The sequence below is a fragment of the Carcharodon carcharias genome, chromosome 18 (assembly GCF_017639515.1).
Source record: "Carcharodon carcharias isolate sCarCar2 chromosome 18, sCarCar2.pri, whole genome shotgun sequence".
NCBI classification, from domain to species: Eukaryota; Metazoa; Chordata; class Chondrichthyes; order Lamniformes; family Lamnidae; genus Carcharodon; species Carcharodon carcharias.
The window spans coordinates 70,545,411-70,562,973 of NC_054484.1; the positions used below are offsets into that span (position 1 = coordinate 70,545,411).

Sequence of the window (17,563 nt, forward strand, 5' to 3'; positions counted from 1 at the left end):
CAAGGTCCCTCTGATCCTCGGTACTTACCAGGGTCCTACCATTCATCGTGTATTCCTATGCCTTGTTTGTCCTGCCCAAGTGCATCACCTCACACTTCTCCGGATTAAATTCCATTAGCCACTGATCAGCCCATCTGACCAGCCTGTCTATATTCTATTGTCATTTAAAGGATATCCTCCTTACTATTTATCACCCCACCAATTTTCGTGTCATCCGCGAACTTAATGATCAACCCTCCTCCATTCAAGTCTAAATTGTTTATATATACCACAAACAGCAAGGAACCCGATACCGATCCCTGTGGAACCTCACTGGACACAGGCATCCAGTCACAAAAACACCCCTCGACCATCACCCTCTGCTTCTTGCCACTCAGCCAATTTGCAAATTGCCTGGATCCAATTTGCCAAATTGCCTTGGATCCCATGGGCTCTTACCTTCACAATCAATCGCCCATGCAGGACTTTACCAAAAGCCTTGCTGAAGTCCAAGTAGACTACATCAAATGCATTGCCCTCATCTACACACCTGGTCACTTCTTTGAAAAATTCAATCAAATTGGCCAGACATGACCTCCCCTTAATAAAACCATGTTGACTGTCCTTGATTAATCCCTGTCTCTCCAAGTGCAGATTAATTTTGTCCCACAGAATTGCTTCCAATAGTTTCTCCACCATTGACTGACTGGCTTGTAGTCCCCTGGTTTTCGGGGTTTTTTTTAAGATATATAGTTTTCAGAGTAAAACTTTAAATGAAAAGGAGTGGATGGTACCACCAAATAAAAACAGAAAATGCTGGAAAAACTCAGCAGGTCTGACAGCATCTCTGGAGGGATAAACAGAGTTACGTTTCGAGTCCGTATTCAGTGCTGAATTTTTCCAGTACTTTCTGTTTTCATTTCAGATTTCCAGCCACCGCAGTATTTTCCTTTCATCTAACCAAATAAAACTTTGCTATTGGAAACATATCCGACCATTGACCATTGCGGAGAAAGGGAACGGGGGGGTTGAGGAGGAGGAGAAAAGAGGAGCTCAAGCTTCGCGATATTTGCAGAGGGGCGGGGTCTGAGCTGGTTCTCGCGAGACTGGTGCCGTCCTTTAATCAAGTCCCGAGCGCGCTCGAGTGGCCGGCTCGCTGATTGGTTGGGATGAGTGTCACGTGGCCAACCCCGTTTCCCGGCGGCCTTAACGCGAATTGACGATAACGAGAGAGGAAGGGACGACGGAGAGAGTGCGGCAGCGGGCGGAGGATCAGCGACACCGGTACCGAGTGCTGGATCGGCAATATATCTGGGTCTCCTACTCTTTGTTTCTCTGTTGCTGGCAAAACAAATCGAAAGGGGAAAGGAAAGATTTCCACAAGGAAAAGTTCCCAACCCTCCTCCCCCCCAAAAAAACAACTTTTTTTTTCCTTTTTTTCTGGGTCGGAAATTTTTTACTCGCTATTTTTTAGTTATGAGTCATGTGGCCATCGGAAATGTACTGGATCTAGATCAGCAGGTGAGTGGCTCTGAGCTCCGCGTTTTATTTTTAAATGGTGAATTTTAAAGGTGATGGAGTTGGTGGGGGGGGGGGGGGTGGGGGAAGGGGAGCACACCCTGCCCCCTCCCCCCACCTCCCTCCCCGTTTCTCTCCTCTCCTGGCCGTGGGGCGCTCGCCCACAATGGCGGCTTTTGTCTTTCTCGAAGTCGCCGGGGCTGTAGCTGGTGGGGAGGAGTCTGTTTTTTAAAGTTTCTCTCCTCTTCCCCCCCCCCCCCCCCCACCCCTAAAAAGAAAGGTTGGTGGATAGTAGGAGTGGGTGATCCTGTCATCCAATCCCCTTAAATCCGACCCTGGATTTTGATGAGCTCCGGTTTCTCTCGATGGCCCGGGCCTTGATGTGGCGCAAAAATGTGGTGGAAATAACCCGAGCCGTGGTCTTTGTCTGTTTCGATCACGGCTGGTGAGGGGAAGACGCTTTCTAAACGGCAACCCCCTACCCCCCTTCGACTTCTGATCCGTTGATTCGATTTTTTTGAGTATATGACCTTCTTCATTGGGATTTTTTTGGGTGGGGGTGGGGTAGTTGGTATTGGTTTCCTTTTCTGCGCGCAGGAAAAATTAACTAGTGAAATGTGTAATGGCGGCCTTTGTGGTAAATTGCAAGCCCTCCCCCACCCCCCTCAACATTTCCCATCGTTTCAAAGGCCTTCGGCTGTCAGTTGAAGTCTCAATCTCGGCGTCATTAACTCTGCTAAATTATTCTTCCCTAAAGCTCGAGTGTTGGTATTTTAACAAGGGAATGCATAAGAAATGAAGAGTTGGCCTTGGCCTGTTTGGTATGGAAAAAAAAATCCATCAAAATCAGCTCCACTTGAGTCACTTTACAACTAGTTATTTTTAATCATTCGTCGCGCCAGTTGACTAATTCCAGATTGACTCACTTAAAAATAATTGTCAGATTCTTTCGGTCTAAATTTTCGTGGCTGTACCTCCTTTGGTATTTCCTTTCTTTACATTGAAAAGCCGGTAGTTGAGAGAATTATGTAATTTCCTCGTATTTACTATCCTCCTCCGGAGTGCGTGGATTAGCTCCCAATACCTTACTTTCCTAACCCTGTTTATGTACGATATTTGCACAAGTTTTCTAAATCCTAAATGTGATTGGATTCGAGATGAATAGATTAACTGTGGGCTGGTGTTTGTATGTTTTCGGGATTTTGAACAATAAATAATAAAACCGGAGACAGTACATGCGTGTTTAGAATTGGCTCTGTAATCAGGTATTTCAATTGTTCGGAGGGCAGATAAGTGCTGGAGATTCAGCTTCAATGCCTTGGCTGTTGGCCTTTCTTGTTTACTCGGTATCCGTGCGCTAGGAAACTGCGCCATCATTGTGTCTGGCGCAGCACCTTATGAGCTGGAGTGGGACACTTCTTCCTGCGGGCAGGTTATGAAATCGTTTCGGAAAAGGTCCTAAACGTTTTTGTTGAAAGTTAAGTAGTGTTTCCACGGAGGGATTGCAGAACTGTTTTGAATGCCAGAGGGATAGGAAATGTACAATGGACGGGGGGGTGGGTGGGGGGGGGGGGAAGCGTGGGGGGGGGTTAAATAAAATTAAAATGGAGTTGTCAGTGATTAATTTCTCTGACGAAGACGGGGCGTGTACATGTTGGAGACTGACGGGCAATTGTGGAAAGGGTGGAGAAGGTTCGTCACAAAGGTTTAAGTTTCCTGTAAACGTAACGAACATGCGATGCCATTTTCTCCTGCCGTGCGGTTTTTTGAGACTACAATGTGGTGTAGAAAACGCTGGCTCAGCAACGTGTGACCCGTTTGCTAAAAGAGATCATTTCGCTGCGCGGATCTTGTCGCAGTCATACGCCAGTGTCTCAATTTTTAAAAAAGGACTGTCTTAATCCCTAATCAAACGGATTTTTGCGAACCGTCGATCATAATTTCCGGCGTTAGGCTTTGAATTGCAGAAGTAGGTCAGGGTGACTTCCAGCCTTGGGTTGAGCATCGCGTGATCGCAAAGTACCAACAATATTTCCAGAGCAACAAATTTGCAAGAGCCAATGTGAGCTTCTTAAACGAAATATAACTCATATGTAGGCGGCGAGAATACTTCAAATTTTGTGTGAGGACGATTCAATCCCAGTGTTCGAGAGAGGCAAAAGGTATTTCCAACTGGAGTTGGACACTAGCACTTGCTAAATTAATAATAGGTCAGATTTTTTTTATTTGCATGTAGGTTTGTAATGGAATCGTGCACTAGAAGTACTCAAGTCAAAACATTGAATTGAAAAAAAGCAGTGTCCGATCAACTGCTTCTGCCTAACCAGGTAGAGTTCTTAATGAGCAATGCTGTGAACCAGGAAGTCCTTCTGTTTATTCAACTTCAAGTCACCTACAGGAAGGGAAAGATTGAGTTATTGCAACGGATAATTGATTTTAAAAGTATCTTCTATGGTATCTGAAGGAATGAGACCCTCTTACAATTTGTGAAGTTAATTAGATGGCAGTAATTAACATTTGCCACACCATTGAAAAATTACTTATACTGCAATGGATATGCCCAGCTTTTTGAGAATTTGTGTATCTTGGTTAAATGAGGCAACTTCACACTGAAGTACACATGGTGTTCTTGAGCAGGTTCTATAGGGGCAGGGTGTCTTGTACAGCAGTTTCCTGATCCGGATGTGTGGTTGAAAATTTATACGTGAATAATAGAGCTCAGTTAGCTCTGTGAATGAACCCAATATAACATGTACATGACTTTCTTTACCACTTCAGGAAATCAGATGTATTTGTTTTTTTGGTAGGGCAGTCTTAGAAGGAATCTCTGCAAATATAGCACCTGGTGATTTTATTTAGTTGGCATTGGTCATAACAGGATGTTTACTTGTCATTGGGGTAAATGCATAATAATACCAAATTGAGGTCTCCTGGATAATTGTTTGAGATGGTTTAGTCACAAAGTAGGCACACACTCCCATGAAGGAGTGTGAAGACTTGGATGTCTAAAGCTCAAATTTGAGGAGACTTGAGAGATTTGTAAGGCTCAGAATACAGCAGAGAACCACGCTGAATATAGAAAATAGAAATCTAATACAGGTATAGTACCTTATCTGAAAACCATTTTTAAGTGGGCCATGCAAGAAAAGCTGCACAGGACCTTGGTGAGACCACATCTGGATTATCATGTACAGTTTTGGTCTCCTTATTTGAAAAAAAACATGCGTTAGAAGCAGTTGAGAAGGTTCACTTGACTTGTTCCTGGGATGAAGGACTTGTCCTATGATAGGTTGGGGTTACACCCATTGGAGTTTAGAAGAACGGGAGATGATATTGAAACAGGATCCTGATAGTGGATACTGGGAGAATGTTCCCTCTTTTAGGGGAGAGTAGAACCAGGAGACACAGGTTAAGTATAAGGTTTTTCCCCTGAGGGTTGTTAGTCTGTGGAATTCTGTTTCCCAGAAAACAGTAGAAGTTTGTAATTGAATTTATTCAAGGCTGAGTTTTATAGATTTTTTAATAGACAAGGGAGTTGAGAGTTATGGGGGCCAAACAGGAAAGTGGAATTGAAACCACAATCAGATCAGCCATGACCTTATCAAATGGTGATGCAGGCTCAAAGGCTAGATGGTCTACTTCTGCTCCTAAGTCCTATGTTCCTATAATACCCCATGGAGACGAGTGTATAATTAAAAGTTTAGTGATTTAAGCATTCAGTCCCACAACATTTGTACTATTTTGCAAGTTAATTAACCACAAATCCATGGTAGAAAGCAAAAATTCCAAATGTGCTCTTTGGCCAGAAGTGGAATGAAGAACAAAATGACTGCTTCCATGCAGTATTGTGCACCTGTCATTTCCTGCCCTCTGACTCTTCGAAGCAACCCTTGACTCAGCCCAGACCTTAGCTGTAAGGGTGGTAAAAGTACTGTACAACAGTTTGCTGTTACTGATAGGTAAGTAGCACTTATAACCACCCATGGAATGTATATTTACATGATCTTTAGAATGAAAAGCAGAATAGCAGAGGGAAATAGCCAGATTCTAGGACCAAGCAAGACAAATGACAGGGCTAAGTAGGAGCAGACATGTTGCAGTATGTGAGAGGCTGAGGACAACCATCACCTTGCCTCAAGCTGGCAAATCCACACCCAGCACAGACTTGGTCCTGAGGTTGCTGGTTTTGAGACTGTACCTATGAATTGGCAAAGTGAGACAAGATTAGATACTAATGTAAAAGGAACACAAACCCCTGAAGCAGTCAGCAGGGTGAAGCTGATTAGGGACCAAAAAGTAGTTGTTCTAGAGGCAGGGAACATGGCTTGTGTGCTATATTCTCTTCTAGAGTAGAAAATGCAGATTTCTTCAGTTCAAGCAGATTTGGCAGCATCTTTAAGGAGAGAAACAGTTGAAGTTCCATGACTGAACTTTCATTGGTGTTTGATTTGATTGAGTTGTTCAAAGTAACAGGGTTGAGAACAGTGTGGTTGATACCTTTTTGAAAGTCCAACTACAAGATATTTGACACAGCTCCCTATCTGTGGTACTAACGGGGCAGTAACAGTATTGGCTAAAGAGAAAGTGGAGATTTTTAGACTGGAGAGAAGTATTCAGGAGTGTTTGCCAGGCAGTGGTATAGGAGTCACTGTACTTCTGAGAGTATTCATCGAATACCAAAGCTCAGTCAAAGTTTGTTGGTGCCACATAACTGTAGTGTTGTAAGGGGGCCCAGCCAGCCCATGCTGGTGTTTATGCTCTGCTCATGCCTCCATCTTTTTTCCTGTAAATCTGCCATTGTAACCATCTGCTCACTCCTTGATCTGCTTGTCTAGTTTCCCCCTTAAATGTATCCATACTGTTTGCTTTGCCAATCCATGGTAGAATGTTCTACGTTCTTAACATGCTTTGGATAAAGAGGTTTTTTCTGACTTCCCCATTAAGTGAGCATAGACCAAGCCTGTCGATCCTTTCCTGATATGGATACTGATGTATTTATGGTAACATCCTTGTAAATTTTTCACTGAGGCATGTTAGGCAGGTTTGGTTTCTTGCCTGCTCTGTGTAGAGGCTCTACAGTTACTTTTCTCACTCCCTGATCCACAGGTATCATTTACTGACCAGTGACCCCAGAGCAGAAAATTGAGCAAGGATAAGCACTTGCACATGGAGAGATTTCACTAGGTTGAGCTACTAAACTTCATTCTTGGCTTAAATAGCATATGTTGAGGGAGAGAATCTGTTTCCTAGACTGGAGCAACATCAAAATGGTACCTTTGGAAAGAACGCTTCCTACTAAGTACCATATGTCAAAGAATCTCATGTCTACTATTTCTTCAATTATGGCTTGGCGTTTCTCTCAATCTCTCGCATTAAGTCTTTGGAGTGCAGCTCCATAGAGCTGCATGAACTCCAGAGGAAGTTTTAACAATTGAATAGCCAAGCAGCTGTCCATTTGGGGGTGGAGTAGAGTTTGGTGGGAACAATTGGACGGATGCACTTCTTCAATTTTCATGATTTTTCTCTTTATAAATGTAATCTGGGAGTTTGAAGCTGATTGGAGATGAATTTCCCTGCAGCATGATCAAACTGAGGGACTCATGAAACTCGGGTGTTGATGCTATCACTGGTAAAAGGATGTAATGTCCAGTTTCAGTTGCTGCTTTCAATTATGAAGTGGTGTTTATGAAGTCAACATGTGAATATAAATGGCCGAGGTGTATTTGACTTGCATTTATATAGGGCACTTAAATTAACACCAAGGTACTTGATGGAACTTTAATAAACAATGTGACAGAACCACATGAGAGGTTAGGACAAATGAGCCAAAAGCTTGGACAAGGGGATTAGCTTTTTAAAGGAGTGTCATAGAGGCATGGGGGCAATGCTGGAGTTTAGGGCATAGACACAGCCACCAATGGTTGACAGATTAATATTGCGTAGAAGAACACAAGTCTACGAGGCTTGTAGTGGTGAGACGGGGGGCGTGGGGAGATTTGAGCCTCAGAATTGCTTAATTTCTACTAGTCTGTTGACTTGGAACTTTTGATTCCTGTTAATTTATGCAGTTTTAAGATGGAGTGCAAATTATCAGTGCAGATGACTTACTGTCTAAGATCTGGATAGCGAAATAAAAGCAAATGATGTCTTTGCATGGGCAGAGTGCACATTTTTTTCAAGGGTTGGGTGTAGCTCAAGGAAAGAAGGTTGAACATTATTTTCTAGAATCCTGTTGCTGCATTTCAATACTGGATGTGTTGAAAATTGAAGTTAGTGAAGTCTTGCCTTTTGTGACTTCCTTGTTTGCGTTTTCACTTGCCTTTGCTTTGTACTTTGCTCACGCGATGGGTGATGCGGTGTACGGTGTTCACTTATTCACATTTGAAATGCCCAAATTTTGCAAAAGATCTTTTATTTCACAAAGACTATTTGCAGATGCACAAATCAGATTTGTCTGTGTAATTTTATAGCTTATTCCAAGTTAACAGATTTGGGAAAAACAGTGAACACTTAAACGAGTGCAGGAGTAGCCTGGATACTAGGTCTTTTCTCAGTAATGAGGTTTTGGAATATAATACAGGCTGTGTGGTAGGTGCTGACTCGCTGAATATTTGAGAACAAGGCTAGTTCCTGTTGAGGACAGAAATCACATACAGAATATAAGTGTCTTTATAAATCTTTGTAATCTGACTCGTGTGACTTCCTTGGCGAGTTTGTGACCTGGGGGAGGTGGGAATTGGAGAGGAATTTTCCAGGATATATTTTACCGCGTGTTGGCCCTGTGGCTTTTCTTTCTTTGACCACAATTTTTAAATAGGTTGCAAATAAAACTGCCAGTGCTGGAAATCAGAAACAAGGCAAAAGTGTGCAATGTGCACAGCAGGTCTAATGGCTTCAGTGAAGAGAAACTTGTTATTGTGGCGTACTATAACTTCTCAAACCAGTGCTGCCCTCGCATGGCTGGAACATATCTAATTGAAGAGTCCCATTCATAAACTTGTTCCTCGTTTGTGAGGTTTCATGGGTAAATAACCCCTACAAATGGTGTGACTTTATTGTAAGGGGTTAAAACATTTTTTTATGGGGGCTACTTTTTCGGTTTCAAGGTTCTTTTTGAAGGTGATGTCTTCATTAAAGGAACAAAAGACTCTGGACAGTTTTCCTTCATTTGCACTGTTATCTCCGGTTGCTGATATTAAGCTCAGGTCTGGACATGTGGAATTTGGCCCAGGTATGTCCTGTCCACAAACAGGACAAATCCAACCTGGCCAATTACTCAGTCTGCTCTCAATCCTCAACAAAGTGATAGATGGGATGATCATTTGTGCTGTCAAGTGGCACCTACTCAGCAATAACCTCACTGTTTGGGCTCTGCCGCAGCCACTTTGTTCCTGTTCTACAGCGTTGATCCAAACATGGACAAAAAAGCAGTTTTCCCCTTGACAGTCAGTGGCATTGCATCTTTGAATCCCTACTATCAAAATCAGATACCATTGGCCAGAAACTGAACTGAACTAGCCATATACATATTGTGGCTACAAGAGCAGGTCAAGAGGCTGCATGAGTAGCACACCGGCTGACCCCTCTCCTAAAGCCTGTATATCTACAAGGCACAAGTCAGGAGTATGATGGAATACTCTCCACTTGCCTGGATGAGTGCACAGTTGTAGCAGTACCATTCACAAGATGCACTGCAGTAATTTGCCAAGCTGCCTTCACCTTCCAAAGCTGTGAACTCTACCAACTAGAGGGCAGCAGATGCATGGGAACGGCATTACCCTGCAAGTTTCACTCTAAGCCACACATCATCCTGACTTGGAACTATATCGCTGTTCTTTCACTTGCTGGGTCAAAATCTTGGAACTCCCTCCCAAGCACCACTGTGGGTGTACCTGCACTATGTGGACTGCAATGATTAAAGAAGGCGGCTTACCACCTTGTGGAGGGCAATTGGGGATGGACAATAAAAGCTGGCCTCTCCATTAATGCACGCACCCTGTGAAAGAATAAAAATGCCATTCAAAATGATTTGATTTACTTGTTTGGTTATTCTAGCAGTAGCTTGTAAATTTGAAAGCCAGGTGTAGGGTTTAGAGACTAAATGGATTTTTAAAATGAATTGGGAATACATCGATTAAATAAAATAACAACCTGTAAGTGTGAAAGTGAACAATGTTGTTTTTCCACACCCTCTTCTTCCATGTGCCCCCTGCCTCTGTCACTAAAACAACTCCAGGATATACTAGATATATTTCAGATTTCCAGCTCCTGTAGTATTTTGCTTTTTATCCAGTGTATACTCCCTGGCACCTGCCAGAAACAGCTGCCTCCCCCATTTTAAAAAAAAACTGCAAAAAGATGTAAAATTAAAAAATCCAAAGGGAGGAAAAGGCTCTGCAAAGAGTATCATTTGACTCTTAGTTCTTCCACCACCAGCAGTTCAGGCCTGTTGGTGCTTTGGAGGAGCCAGGATATAGTGATATGTGGGGGCAACTTTTAAAGTTTCTCCCCCACCCAACCCCTATTTTTTTTTTTTTTGCTTGTGACATTGAGGGCAAATTTGCCTGCTCTCCCCATGTATTTCAGCCCAGTTGTAAAATGAAAAGACTCCGGCACAGGACAGACAGACTTCAGGCAGAGCACACGATGTTGCCCACCCTCCTGACTACTTCACCTTTTCTTGAATGAGTCAATCTGTTACCTGTGCCAGAATGTGGCTAATTACATTACATCCCATTTTTAAAAGCCCCATAATGTAATGAATGCCTGGGGTTGCTTGGCATGATGAAATGGTAGTTATTGCAGTCTGTGTGTAGATCTGAATCTTTCCATAAGTTCATAGCTTAATACTTAAGTGAAATCCATAATTACTGAAGAGATTGGTATAGTAATTGCTTAATTGAACCTAAACTTGTGTCCACTGACTTGCGTTTGTTCTATTTCAGCTTGCTGGCCTAGACTTGACGTCATCAGCAGGTGATGCCCAGAGTGCTGGTGGGGCAGGCAGTAAGTAGCTTCTTTCTTGCAGATATTTCCATCACATGAGCTGCAGTCATGCTCTATCATGTATCTGGGATACTAATTGGCTGAACTATAAGCCTGTAGTAAAACATTAAGTGTTCCTTTCTTCTACTGACTTAGACAGAAGTAAAATCCTGTGTTCACTTTTTTGTTGTCAACCTAAAAGTAAATCTTATGGGGATAGAGAAGACGACCAGCCATATCAGATTTAGCTATCAGAAGCTAACCAGAATTTCTTTACTGTGAAGGAAAAGAACAGTTTGCCAATGGGAGCCAAAACACCGTTTAAGTCAACCGAGTCAGTTGAATTCGGCTGGACTGTTATTGCGTAAATCTGCCGGTACGTTGGAAAGTGTTTGGTCCAATACGAAACTAGCAGATAACCCACAAGTGTTTAAGTTGGTATGCAACCGCCCTCAATAAGCTAATGACTACCAAGCTAAAAGAAAACTTGTACAAAGGCAGGAAAAAGTCTTTTGTACAAAAAAAAGCACAATAGGAAGATGACACACCACCAGTGGTACAGGAAGACCTAAATGCAAGTCAATGGGAGGATGTTTGTGGCTTTTTGCAGTTTTCTGCTTCTCATCCTGATTCTTATTGTGGCATTAAAGGAGCTGTTGTTACAATTTTCCTGTCTGAATTCAAGAATTATACCACTTTGGATTGGGAAAACTTATAAATGACACTCCATTATTTTAAGGGAGGGGCAATCTTTAACCTGTTGGTTTAACATCAGCTGTGGAGAAGTTCTTAAGTCTGAGTATGATCGTGGATTTGTGAATGGTAGTTCACGTCTGACTGATCTAGCTATGTTTTATGAAGCCGCTAGTACGATTTGTATATGGGTTTCCAGAAAGCATTTGACCGGGTTCGGCACCAGAGATTAAAATAAATGAGTGCTTAGGATTGAAGTAAAATTGTGATATGGGTTGGTAATTGGGAGGTCAAGTGGGGATAAATTGAATGTTCCCTGACTAGCCTGGTGAGACAAGAGATCCTTGGTTTTGTGCTCTGGCCTCAGCTCCACTGGTTATACTTTGGAGGGGTCAGATTTACAGATGCTATTATGTTATGTAGATGTCAGCAAGCAGGGAATGAATACCAATTCCAGTTTCTGATGTGTGGAAATGTCGTCCATGTTGGATGGAAATCTGATATTTGATCCTTAGACTCTTGAGAGCTGTGGAGAAGAAAAGGCATTTAGGGTTCCACGTGCACATCTGAACTAAGGCACAGATACAAAAAGTAACCAGAAAGGAATGTTATTTTCTAGGGGATTGGCTTTATAGAACCCTGTTCAGACTCCATCATGAGGTCTCTGCATTCAGTTTTGGGTATCACATCTGAGAAAAGATGTAACGGCCATTGAGCATGGAGAGCAGATAATTACAGCAAGGATATTGAGGGTTAAGGGTTAAATTATGCATGCTCAGTCTAAATTAGCTCTCTGATGGTAATGTGGGCAAATGCACTGTCATACAGTCCAGTAGGCCTTGTTTCAACTTGTAAGAACATCTCAAGGTGAAATACTAGAGGACTTGTTGACATAACTATATACAAGTACCAGAGGCTGTATGCTAAATTCAGATGATTTTTCACCTTCACTGAAGGAAATCTTGTTAGCAACCCCTCTCTTCAATTCTCCAGACCCAATGCACAATGTTCCAATCAGTTTCATTAATATCCTGGTTCATGATATTCACTCTGGATGTGACTTGATTACTGTTTCTGAAAATGATCAAATCTAGTAATTGTGCTTCTGGTATTCTTTTGTGATTGGGACTTTATGAAATGTTTCAGAGGTGTACACATGCTTTTGAAAATTAACTACTAAAGTTGGGGATGAATTTTTAGCAATCATGTTTATTCCCATTGTCATTTCTAACTTGGAATTTTATTTGTGGAATGACTTTAAGTAAATTTTGAATAATCCAAATTTCTCAAAGGAATATCTTTGGTGTCTGCTATAAAATTTATATGTTCTTGCCCAGCAGCTGGAATGGGGATTTGAAGGTCATATTTGATTTCCCTCGAGGTCCAATTAAGCTATTTGGAGTAATGTGATCTCTTGAAAGCACCCCTGCTGGGTGATGTTTATGGTTAATATATCCCTTATCAAATGTTTGGTTATATTGAAATCTTCAAATTGTAATCCTAAATCTGTCAGTGTTACTGACTGCACAGCAACGGATCATTGGTACCCTTACTGAAGGAGTTACATAGTTGGTGCCCACCAATGTCAATTTAGCCTGAGAAAGAAAGCATAATGGAAGCGTACCCTACCTAATTCTCATCAGGTGCTTAAAAGTACAAAGTCAAGGATACATGACCATTATTATTAATTATGGTGTTGATGGATGACATGGAATTTTTTTTGAGAAGGTGGTTTGAGATTTTTAAACATTGGAAAGGTTTGCCATTAACGAAGTTTCAAATGTTGATTTTTTTTTTAATATAGAAGGGCGTTATATTCCTCCTCACCTAAGAAATAAAGAGGCATCCAAGAATGGTAAGTTGATTTAACTCATTCAAGATCTTGAGGAATAATGGTTAAAATAGATTGAGTTCATGTTTTGTGTACCTTGCTTGAAATTTACCTGATTTAAATGATCAGGTAAAGTTGGGAGCATACAGCTGGTAATTGTATGTGTTGGTGATTATGCTCTTTAAAGATTCTGCATCCTTTAGTATTCTCCCTCTGCTAAATCATATTTTGCCTTAGACTGCAAGGGATATTTTTCTTCCCCCTGGCCTTAGTTTCTGGTGCTTTATCTTTGTCCGTTAATTTTATTAGCTTCACTTTTTATTTCACTTTTAGAAGCTTTTAGTTTTCTGTACTTCATGTAGTCTGGAGCGTATCTATCTTCTACGATTTGATGAAAAATGTTCCACCGATGTCTTGCAGCTGCTAGTTTATGCTGCTACCTAAGTTGTTGAGTTTTTAATTTAGCAATGATATGCATCAATTACTTTCCATCATACAGCTTGTACAAAGCATGTCTCGAACTCTGACAGATGGAATTGAGCAGAAGATGGCATGCTGCCACCCCATGCCACCTGCCAAAAACATTGGAATTGTGGGTGGAATCTGGTGAAGGATTTCTACCTAAATGAGAACTGGGGACATAAGTTGGGGTGTTGGCAAACTTGCAGGTCAAACTAGATCCTAAATCTTTTACACATGGGTGGAGGAGAATTTTGATTTGACAGACATGTGTCCCAATCAGAAACAAGTTGAAACTTTGGGATTTCCCCAACTACCCCTCTGGCTGATTAAAATTATTTCTAGACAGTTGGTTCAAGATAGTGTTTAAATGGGGTCAGCATTGTCCTCAGCCACTAGGTATGGTAAGTTAGAATTCGCATTGCAGAAGATTTTATATCAAGCAGGCTGCATGATATTTGGGCAAGTTGATCCTTCTTCCCTCAGGATGTTAATATGGAAAACTTTGTCTAAATGACAAAGTTGCTGCCCTTGGTGTGAATTCTAACATGGTTCATTCTTCCAGTCTGACTTGCAGCTGCTGGTGCTTTTTTTGGGGTTTATTTTTAGTTTTTGAAAAGTCCTGTTGGGGTGGATAAGCAGCCCTGATTTTTCTCAATGTCTACAGGTTTGTGTATTTGAACTGCACACTACAGAAAAGACTGTGCAACATGTCATGTCTGGTAGAATGCTTTTATCAGCTGGGAGAAATCTAGCTGATTGCAATGAAACATTCATAGCAAGCTTGGTTTATGGCATTGTTTTACTGTCATGATGATTCCCTCTGCAATAACATGTAAATGACAATGCATAAATGAATGATTTGTGATTACGTTAAGAATTTGCTTTGATGCATAATAGCTGAAAATGCAAAATTTGTACTGTGGAATCTCTTCCTGATATTTGAAAAACTGACAACTATCATGTGGGGTCAGATGCATATTTGTGCCAATCTTGAGAGTGCCTATAGTAAATAGAGTAAGTTGATCAGTGAGGTCAGGGTGTCCTGCATTTTAATTTTAAACTTGATGCATTGAAGGCGGCAAATGCTTTTAATATGGCCACTGTTTTGAGTGCTTCTATCTTACAAAGCGGTTTATTTGGTTTCCTGCCTCGTTTATCCAGTTCTTTTCATAAACTTTCTCTTTTCTAAAATCATTAACTGTAATTACCTTCATGAAGTTTGAATTTTATTGATCCATAGGAGGGTGGAAGAAGGAAGAAGTGTTTGTACATACAGTACCTTTTCAGATTGTGCTTCTGGCTCAGAGCAGTGGTGATAACATACTCCTACTTTCATGTAAAGTTATTTTACACTTATGAATTAATAGCACACAAATGTTCAAACTGGTGCAGGACTTTCCGGTGCAAATATTATTCAAACCATGACAGCTGACGTAACTAAATACTGGAACTTCTGTAATGTGTTGTTAATATAGCTTGAACTTACATTTTGTCTAATTTAGCACCATTTGTTGGCTTTTACAAGTGGCAGACTTCAATGGTTTCAGGTAGGTAGAATGAAAGTGATTAATTATAAAAGCTACATGTTTACTGTAGTTGGCTTATCACCTTTTATGAAAAGGACAGCAACTTGAGGGTGAGTACTTTCAAATGAGACAGTATTTTGAAAGCCTTTTCTGAGCTAATTTAACATACATTGGCTTGCCAGATAATAGCTTGAATGTAGAAGATCTTTCCAAAGTTGGTCTTTTAAGTATAATGAGGCAATGAAAGCAATATGCTGTTTCAGCTCTCTCTAGAATCTGTTAAATTTAGAATAATCGAACCTAAATGTTCATGGATGGGCATTTAAACCTTCTGGAATTCTTGTACTCGGGAGAATGAGGGGATAAGTATACCTTTTTTGTCTTAAATATTGATTATTCTCAACCCCAAAGTCTCTGGCACTCTAGTTGCATTCACCCATGTTATCTGACATGGTTGAAAGGTTGAGAAAGTTATTAGATCTGTCTTGACTAACTGAGGAATTAACATGATCAATTGATAACTATTTTTACTGGTTGAAGCTTTGTGCTTAGTTTGAATGACAGCACTCGTTCAACCAATTGGATGTGAAGAAAATGGCAATTCAGTTACAAAATTGATAACCCTGAATGAAGACCGAGCAAGGCATATTTGCTAATTTGAATCACGGCTTTCTATTGTATATAGCATGTGTAAACACTGCTGGGTTTATCTTTCTAGTTCTAATTGTCCAGTCCTCTGCTGTCATCCAAGTATCTAAGGATTAGAAGATTATGGCCAGTCCCTATGCATTTTCAGTTCTTTCCTTGGCATTCTTAGCTGTAGCATTTGAGTAGGTGATCCTGTGAATTGCAGCACTCACATCTACTGTAAGTATCTGCAGCTTGAGGAACTTGGCTCCACTGAGTTGAGCTGGAGTCTGAGCTTTGGACATTACAATGTATCAGAGAGGGCGGCATTACCTGGGCACTTTGTTCCAGGAGGCCATCACACCCCTTAGACTAGTGTTATGATCCCTGACCAGATACCCAAGTTTTTGGTAGGATTCAGTTAGGCACCAATGTTTTGTTTAAAGTACAGTTTGAAATTCAAGACACTTGATCATTGAATAAGGCCACAAGATTCGCAAGCAAAAATAAACTTTACTATGCAAGGACTATAGGTCAAAGATAAAACTTTGCTTTGTTAAAGTATAGGATAGATATTGCATTCAGGATTAATGAGGTACCTGTGAATTAACAGGCAAACTGTGGTGGGAAGTACTGCACAATAAATGGCAAATACAACTAAGAGTCTGTGGATTTCTCCACACCCCACTCAGACGTCACTAAAGACAGATAAGATTGTTCCCATGGTTTCCTGAGAGTGCAGTCAAGCACCAACTCACAAACAACTTCAGTTTTTTGGTTGTGCTAAGCAGAATGCCACTGCTTCAGAGGTACCTTTTCCCAAACAGCTTGCAGCCTGGAGTCACCAACCTTCAGCTGCTTTCTTGGATGTTCATGGCTTTGCTTGGGACTTTATCCTGTCCAAGATCTTTCTTTTGGGGTGCCTTAGTCCCCTGCCTGGGACACTGTATGGCATTCTGCTCCCAATCACATCACCCAGTTTTCGTGCTGTTTCCCATCTGCACAGGCAAGCTGAGCCTGTCCTCTGTCCAGAAAACTTAAAGGGTACAGATCTAAGCATGTGCAGCCAGTTCCTGACCTTTGCCCTACATGAGAAAGTGAGCCTGACTTCCATAATACCAGACACTTCAAATTTGGTTTGTGGTCAGCGACAGTAGGGTATAACTGTAAGAAGAAGGCCAAAGGGATCCAGAAAGTAGCAGTGGAGGAGTTTCAGGCCTTTGCAGTTGTCTGACAGGTTTGAGGTTCTTGTTGCTTGTGTAGATGAGAGCAAGGTCTGCTGGAAGGATGAGCAAACTGACCATGGCGTTGTACAGAGGGCCATTTAAGTTGGAGAATAAAGGAATGTGACTAGGTGACAGTGAAGTTAGGTGGGGAATAGAAACTGTTCTTTGTAGCTATGTCTGAGTCCTGAAGGCTGTTGCCTTGTTGTCAGGTTTAATGATGTCTCAGGACTGGAGAGGAACTCCAGGAGCAGAAACATTCAGTTGTAGTCCAGGTGGGTATCCATGACATGGGTAGGACTGAGGTTCTGCTTGGGGAGAATGAACTAGGGACCAAATTAAAAAGCAGGACTATAAAGGTGGTAATCTCTGTATTATTGCCTGAGCCATGAGCAAATTGACATAGGGTCAATCCAATTAGAGTTTACTGTGTGGCTCAAAAGATTGGTGTGGGGGAAATGGATTTTGATTCATGGGCACAGGCACCAGTACTGGGGAATGTGGGACTTGTGTACCAGCAAATTGTGTAACTAAGGTTGTAGAGAAGGATTTAAACTAAATTGTGGAATGGGGATGTTCACATGAGGGGAGATTTTCTAAAGTTAGAGGACAAGTCAGTTACTGTATGGTAGGAATGTAGGTGATGACAACCAGTGTGACTGGAGGCACAGTGTATAAACAAGGGACTGCACCAGCAAATAAGGTCAGGTGGGGGAAAA

At 41.5% G+C, this 17,563-nt stretch overlaps 1 protein-coding gene across 3 annotated transcripts in view; it reads left to right on the forward strand.

The window, feature by feature from the left end:
• Nucleotides 1–1,187: 1,187 nt before the first annotated feature.
• The window catches only part of ddx3xa (DEAD-box helicase 3 X-linked a), a 62,295-nt gene continuing 45,919 nt past the window's right edge, over nucleotides 1,188–17,563 (forward strand). For all 3 annotated transcript variants that reach the window (XM_041211446.1, XM_041211447.1, XM_041211448.1), the window contains exons 1-3: nucleotides 1,188–1,500; nucleotides 10,443–10,503; nucleotides 12,980–13,030. In XM_041211446.1, coding sequence (XP_041067380.1) covers nucleotides 1,456–1,500; nucleotides 10,443–10,503; nucleotides 12,980–13,030 — 157 coding nt within the window. In that variant the 5' untranslated portion in view covers nucleotides 1,188–1,455. The remainder of the gene's footprint in view (nucleotides 1,501–10,442; nucleotides 10,504–12,979; nucleotides 13,031–17,563) is intronic.